Genomic DNA, 7,684 nt, shown 5'->3' with positions numbered 1-7,684 from the left:
CTCCCAGTTTCATATTTCAGCTAAGCTTCCAGATTTTTCAGCTTCCAATCTTTTTTAGCAATACATTCCATCATTACAGTGTAACAGTTCATCTTCCAGCGTTTGTAGCAATGTATTTAAGTTCTTAGATTATTTATGCAATGCAGTTCAGCTTCCAATTCTGCCAGTTTCACAGTTCAGCTAAGCTTCAAGGTTTTTCAGCTTCCAGGCTTTTCAGCTTCCAGGATATTCAGCCGTTCAGGTGTGATGCATTTGACATTTCAGATTTTTCACATTCATGCATTTTCAGCAATGCTTTTGCTATTCCGTTCAGCTGCTCAGCATTCACACGCATTTTCTGCAGGAAATGCAATTTTCTAGTTATAGATTGCCATCTAGTGGCTAATTTTGAGCTCACATAAAAACGCACTTGGTTTTGGCAGTAGGAATATTACGGTAATAATAGGCTGCGCCTTTCTCTCTCTCTTTTTTTTTTTACTACCGTAAATCCCGTCAGCAATAGACGCGACGGAAGCCATGGTGCAACTCGGAGCGACAAGGTACAGTAGCAACTTTGAGGCGTTTCTATGCGTTTTCTGTAGGTACAGATGAATGCTATTTATATGCAGTTACAACAGTGCTACATCATTTAACAGCCGTGTTCTCCTGGACAGCGCTATTATTAGTGCATAGGCTACTAGGCAGGCAGACATGCTTACGTGTTTGACTGGATATGGATCGAGTCGTAGCCAGGTGAAAGTGTTCCACCACAACACACTGGCTGATCAGCTGAGACTCCTACCATAGAGGCTATTGGATGCATTCATCATGTAATTGTAGGCTATATCATCTCATTCTTCTCATTGGAGTTTATTGCGACAAGGATAGCTCGGCTAGATATGGGTTTTGCGATAGACGTGCCCAGACGTCCCACATGTACAGCAAGTAGCCGTATAGCCCTTTCCTCTTCCTGTATAATCTGTGTGGAGTTGGCCTGTAGCCTATCCTTACCTTTGGCAGGACGTTAGTAAGCCTCTCGTCGATAACGAGGCTGAAGTTAGAACCCGTTTCTCAGAACCCGTTTGGAATTATCCGGTCCACCTTAAAAAAAAAGGTTCAAATTGGGATTGAATCAAGATTAAAAGAAAACTACCCAAAATGTCACAGGTTCTATACTACACAGTGGTAGTAGACCCCCTCCCGGTCTGACTCGTGGAGTTTCACGAGATTCTGATGTGGCATTTCTAAATAAAAGCCTTCTAAAGTCTCCAAAACTGCTTAAATCAGGATTAAAAGAAAACTACCCAAGATGCCACGGGTTCTATGCTACACAGTGGTAGGAGACCTCCTTATAGTCGGACTCGTGGAGTGGCACGAGGTTCTGATGTGCCATTTCAAAATAAAACCCTTCTAACATCTCAAAAACTGCTTAAATCAGGATTAAATCAGGATTAAAAGAAAACTACCTAAGATGCCACAGGTTCTATGCTACACAGTGGTAGGAGACCTCACAGTCAGACTCGTGGAGTTTCAAGAGATTCTGATGTGCCATTTCAAAATAAAAGCCTTCTAAAGTATCAAAAACTGCTTAAATCAGGATTAAAAGAAAACTACCCAAGATGCCACGGGTTATATGCTACACAGTGGTAGTAGACCCCCTCCAGGTCTGACTTGTGGAGTTTCACGAGATTCTGATCTGGCATTTCAAAATAAAAGCCTTCTGAAGTCTCAAAAACTGCTTTTTGAATGATTTTTCAAGGTGCCCACCCACATCCATTGTATGACCTAAATGGTGGTAGCGAAATTATCCGACTTTCTCAAAAGTGCTAGTTTTGCAAACGTTTTGATCTGAACCATTGTATATGATCATAAGTAACATTAAAACAGGGCTAAACATGCATTTTCCCTTTACTACTCCTTTAAGCAGTTTGAGACTTTAGAAGGCTTTTATTTTGAAATGGCACATTAGAATCTCTTGAAAGTCCACGAGTCAGACCAAGAGCGGGTCTACTGGCACTGTGTAGCATAGAACCCGTGGCATCTTGGGTAGTTTTCTTTTAATCCTGATTTAAGCAGTTTTTGAGACTTTAGAAGGCTTTTATTTTGAAATGCCACATCAGAATCTCGTGAAACTCCACAAGTCAGACCGGGAGGGGGTCTACTACCACTGTGTAGTATAGAGCCTGTGACATTTTGGGTAGTTTTCTTTTCATCTTGATTCAATCCCGATTTGAACCTTTTTTTAAGGTGGACTGGATAATGCCAAACGGATTCTGAGAAACTGGTTCTAACTTCAGCCTCATTCTACGATATACATATTACGCAAAAACCTCTCCCAGCCCTGGAGCATAGCTAGCCTACCTTAAAATAATGTGGGTGAATACTCTTTTCTGATTGGCCAGCAGGTGTGCGTTAAAACGTAGTTCAGCCGAAGTAATCACCAGTTTAAATTAATGCACTATCAATCTGTAACTATAGCAACATTAAAGGAGCAGCGTGCTACTTTGGACTTTTATCCCTATTTGTGGTCTATCTACCATGAACCTGAAACATAGAGACCATAATTTCACTGGATTTCACTGATCGTTCCACTATTTAGCTAGCTGCAGTTTTTATGCAGGCTGTCATTGGGCTACAATGGAGGTCAATGGGGCATACCTAAATACGTTGAAAAACTATGATGAATGTGCTTTTCTGAGACGGGAAGCACAGGGTGTAATCTTACCAGTCTCAGTATGCTCTCCTGTGAAATGTATCGCAATCCGAATATTTTTAGGTGTTTGGCATGACTTGCACAAAACAAGCAGCAGGGGAATGCTTATGTCCAAGCCATGCCAAACATGCAAAAACTTTCAGATTGCGATACATTTCACAGGAGAGCATACTGAGACTGGTAAGATTAGACCCTGTGCTTCCCGTCTCAGAAGACCACTTCATAGTTGTTCCAACGCATTTACGTATGCCACATTGACTTCCATTGAAGCCCAGTGAGAGCCTGCATACAAACTGCAGCTAGCTCAATTCTGTAATGATCAGTGAAATGGTGGTCTCTATGTTTCAGGTTCATGGTAGGCTAGACAGACCACAAAGAGGGCTAAATGTCCAAAATAACAAAGAACCCCTTTAAAAGTGGCAGCTTTGACAGAAACCCAAACTAGCTAATCTCATAGACTGCTGTACCTGATATTGCTAGCTAGCCATGAACCAAGTGTAGGATACCATTTGCTGTGCGACATATCAATTGTCCAATTATCAAATCTATTTACCAACAAACTGTTTATGATAGACAGACAGCTCACTGGCCCCTAATCAAAAACTTTTTATTCCACGTTGTGGTACAGCATATCACTGTCAGTGGTACCGTCACATTCATTACGGGGACAGGATTGCCAGTAAGTGAAGGATAGTCTAGCCTATCATGCATATTCAATGTGAAAAAAGTTATTGATTTGAGGATAATGAGATGTCTGGCAAGCAAGCCAGCCTTTTCATCACAAAACACCACGGTCACATTTCACTGTTTGTAACCACGGGCAAAGTTGGATTGACAGAAAGCGCAGATGGATTGAAAGTCAGTGCGCATATAGACAAAATAATGTAGCACTAACGATCTGCAGCCCAAGGCTTGCTAGAATAAGAAGAGGGATACGCGAAATAATGTTTAATCTTACAACAAGTGACTGCACCAAAACAACAAACCTGCTAGCTAGCTAGCCTAAACTGGTGGGTAACGCCTCACCTAAAACACACATGAGAAAAATCACGCTCAACCCCTCTAAACCTAAAGGTGCAGCTACTCCCCCTAGATCCCCCCATTTCCCAGCCCCCCTCCCCTCCCCTCAAGCAGACCCCTCCTTCTGAACCTGGGGCTTGCTACAATAATATACACTACTCAAATAAATTAAGGGAACGCCAGTCGCCAATCATCATCGCGGATCTCCATGAACGAAATAACCAAGTTGAAAATCTTTATTGATCAAATTGTGCAATTCGCTGGGAACAAAATGACGGTCAATGCAAACCAAAATCATTAACCCATTGAGGGCTGGATGTGAGTAAGGCCGGATTCATAGTCGACGCAAACTACATAAGTGCAAGCTTCGCAAGGCCACGCAAGATCTCATTGCGTCCTTGCATGTGTAATGCCGAAATGTATCACTTGACGCAAGCAATAGTGCAATTCCTTGTGTTTCCATAAAACAAAACACAGAACGCAAGCTCTCGAGTCATGTTGGAGCTTGCGTTCACAACGTAGCTTGCGTTGTTTGCGTCGACTATGAATCAGGCCTTAGTGTTCCCTTTTTTTTTGCAGTATATTTCTTGAACATATGAGTATATGGCACATTATTTTGTATTTGCAAATGCTTTTACTTAATATTGTTGGCAAATGGCCATGGTATAAGCGAGATAATCAATGAGTAGGTGTGCGTTTAACGTTTTAAAAGCCTCCATGTCGTCACACGTCACACATCTATTCTGTGATTATCCCTTACATGTTCAATTCCAACTAATACGCATGTTATGTTCTTAAATGTCTGAAATCTCTTTACAGAGTCAATAGGAGGGTGGGAATACGCTTTTTGCCCTCAAACAATAGAATCCTGGGAAATGGCAGAAACTGAGGATGTTGAAGCTAGAAACTTTCACACCCGTATGCCTACAACAACTCCATATCACAAAACACTTATTTTAAAGCTGCCTTATTTTTGACAGCAGTCCAGGACAGGCATGTTGCACACCATATCAATGAAAGTTGGTTCACATGCTCTGTGTTGTTTGTCTTCCTCTCATTAGTCCATGCCCATACTTGGCTTGCCAAACACAGAGACTGAACGGTTACCACACACGCCGTGCTGCGCACACATCGACTGGATGCATTGACCAGCCCCCACCAGCCTTGTGAACAGCTGCTTTCTCTTTCAACTCGGGTGGTTTTGACACCAAGACACCCACTACAGGAACACCCTTTGTTGTTTTTACCCCATGTACACCACTGCATATCTACAAGATATCAGCTTTCACAAATGCCTCGATGGAAAGTTATTACAAGTCAGCATTTGCGTTGGTCCAGCCCTGTGTCACAGGGATTGATCCTGTGTGTTGTAACATTCTGTGCCGTTTTGCCACTGCTCTGCCACCGGCTGCTTTACTCATACTACTTTAGGAAATTCACCTACCTGGACTCTATGAGCGAGGACGTCTTACAGGAGAGCTATGCCAGGGGCCAGGAGGCGTTGCGCTACTGGGAGGGAAGCTCTTCACCTGGCTCCGCCCACATCGCAGAGGGACCAGAGCTGCTGGTCACTGTGGTTACAGCCAGGCGGACAGAGGGGAGGGACTTTCACTACCTGCTCCAGGTGATGCAGCGGCTGGCGGAGCTCCTGAGAGGCTGCGGCGGCAGCGATCAACACTGCACTACGGTGCTGGTGTGTGACGTGGAAAGTGGCCCCCTCGACAACGAGGATGCCTCTTTGCTGGAGGGCCGGTTCCAGGTGGTGAGGCGTTCCCCAGAGGACCGGCAGAGAGAGGGCGGAGCCAGGGTGAACACCTTTGAGAGGGAGAAGAGAGACTACGTCTTCTGCCTGCGAAAAGGGTGGGAGCTGGCAAGACCCCAAAACGTGATCGTCCTCGAGGACGATGCCTTGCCTCGCCACGACTTTTTCATTGTTGTTGAGAACTTGCTCTCTCGGCGGTTCGCCCTCCACACTCTCTACGTTAAACTCTACCACCCAGAGAGACTGCAGCGCTACTGGAACCCGGAGCCGTACCGGATCCTGGAGTGGGTCGGACTCGGGCTGGTCGGTGCCACGGTGCTCCTCCTGACCCTCCCGTACTTCAACCCGTTCTCTTTCACCTTCTCCCTCTCCACCGCTCACCTCCTCTTCCTCACCCTGTACGTCATGGCCGTGGCGGAGCTGGCGGGCAGGCACTACCTCCTGGAGCTCCGCCGGGCCTCGCCCCAGCTCTATGCCGTGTCGCCTGCCACCGAGTGCTGCACCCCGGCCATGCTCTTCCCCGGCAATGCCTCCCTCAGGACAGCGGAGTACCTGGATGCCTCGTACTGCATCAAGGGCCATGCCAAGGACATGGCTCTGTATCAGATGGCCAGGAGCGTTCCGGGAGAGATGGCTCACAGCCTGGAGCCCAACCTCATCTCCCACATCGGTGCCTTCTCCTCAGTCAGGCCCAACCCCTCCCGGCCCAAACTCCTCTGACGAACCCTAACCCAGCCTAGAACCCAACCCCTCCAGGCCCACCTCCTCCAGGCCCTCTGACGAGCTAGTTAGTTAGTTAGTTAACATTAGTTGATGCAACAGGAACTCTGAGGAACTGAGAGGACACATACAGTATATTAGTTGACACAGTTGGGCCTCAACAACAAACAACAATTGTCTCCACTCATTTATGCACTTGTGTATGTTAGATCTAAGAAGATTAAATTGGTGTAAGCAATATCGTCGACTTCCACCAGATTAAATTGTTGTTAGTAATATTGCTGAGTTCAAAAGCTATGGTTGTGGCTACATCCATATTACTGTTCATTACTGTACCTTATTTAATTTATTCATGATGTGTCAGGTGCTCTAAGGTCTATGGGTTTATAGTACTTGTAAGGGATGTGTTATTAGCAGCACTCCATACAGATCCCACCTGGGTCAAATATGTGGAAGGGATTTTAAGGGGAGTTTGATTGACCTCAGAGTTTTCACTTTAGGGTCGGTCTGATTGTGAACTGATACAGTATTTTGATCTAAACACACTCTCAGCATCTCCTCCTCAACACATCACTGACCAGCAGTGCCTGTCATTCTTGACATTATCTTCTCCTACCTGCGACTTCACCAGTCTTTCAGCATTGGATCTGATGCATCTATTGAAATACTTCAGCATTCACATCTTTGTTATCTGATAATATTAGAAAACTGTCTATCGTATTTACCCATAATACTGATCATGTTAAGTATGTCTTTTGAATGGGCTGCTTCTGAAGTGTAGGCCATCAAACACACATTAGACTTTATCCATATTTCAGCAGTGGTGTCGTATATTATAATTATTTGAGAACCCATATTTTCTGTAATATTCTGTAAGTCCTCTAAAACCTACAGTATACTTGCTGTTTAACAATGCGCATGCATAGATAAGCACACATTTTGTGGCGTGTTTAATTTCTGAGGACCTGCACTGGCAACCGCAGCCAATGCAGTAGTTAAAAGCAAGTCTATCGCAGGCTTATCGTGTATAATAGTTAAATTTTTCCCATAATTTGCCGATGCTGAAGAGGTCAGAATTAACAGAGGTTTATTCAACCTGGCTGCAAAGTTTATTATGTGGGCTAATAAAATGTAAATATTGGACTTTATCAACATCATTGGACTGTGATTTTATGAATGAAACTTAAGTTAAAAGACTACTTTGGTATTTAGCATTATAAGCCCTGTTATAAGGTTATTTGCAATCATATACAACTGTCAGACAAAAAATGTTGACAGACTTCACTCTTGAGATATTAGTGCTCAGTGCTCATACCACAGCTAATACACAATGGATCTCTGGGCATATAGAATATCCTTCAAAACACCATAAACTCTTGTTTCCAAAGACAGGAAAGTCACCGAGCTCAACAAACAAGACAGCTTTTGAGCAACAAAACTACACACTATCCAAAACAATTGTCTCTCTCTGTAGGCCTATTTCCGGTTTC

General features: G+C 44.2%; 1 protein-coding gene across 1 annotated transcript; it reads left to right on the top strand.

Annotated features, from left to right (window-relative positions):
* The first annotated feature begins 508 nt into the window (after window positions 1–508).
* pgap4 (post-GPI attachment to proteins GalNAc transferase 4) lies at window positions 509–6,308 on the top strand. The gene is made up of 2 exons (XM_084440712.1): window positions 509–539; window positions 4,774–6,308. Exon 2 carries the CDS (start codon window positions 5,004–5,006, stop codon window positions 6,192–6,194), a length of 1,191 nt encoding a protein of 396 aa, XP_084296838.1. The 5' UTR covers window positions 509–539; window positions 4,774–5,003; the 3' UTR covers window positions 6,195–6,308.
* Window positions 6,309–7,684: the final 1,376 nt, after the last annotated feature.

The sequence above is a fragment of the Borostomias antarcticus genome (genome assembly GCF_949987555.1).
Source record: "Borostomias antarcticus genome assembly, chromosome: 7".
Lineage (NCBI taxonomy): Eukaryota > Metazoa > Chordata > Actinopteri > Stomiiformes > Stomiidae > Borostomias > Borostomias antarcticus.
Note: the sequence above shows the minus strand (reverse complement) of the source record. Positions and strands in the feature narration are given on the sequence as shown.

Excerpts from the sequence above, each read along its gene's own strand:
- pgap4 (XM_084440712.1), top strand. The coding sequence starts at position 5,004 with ATGCCTCGATGGAAAGTTATTACAAGTCAGCATTTGCGTTGGTCCAGC.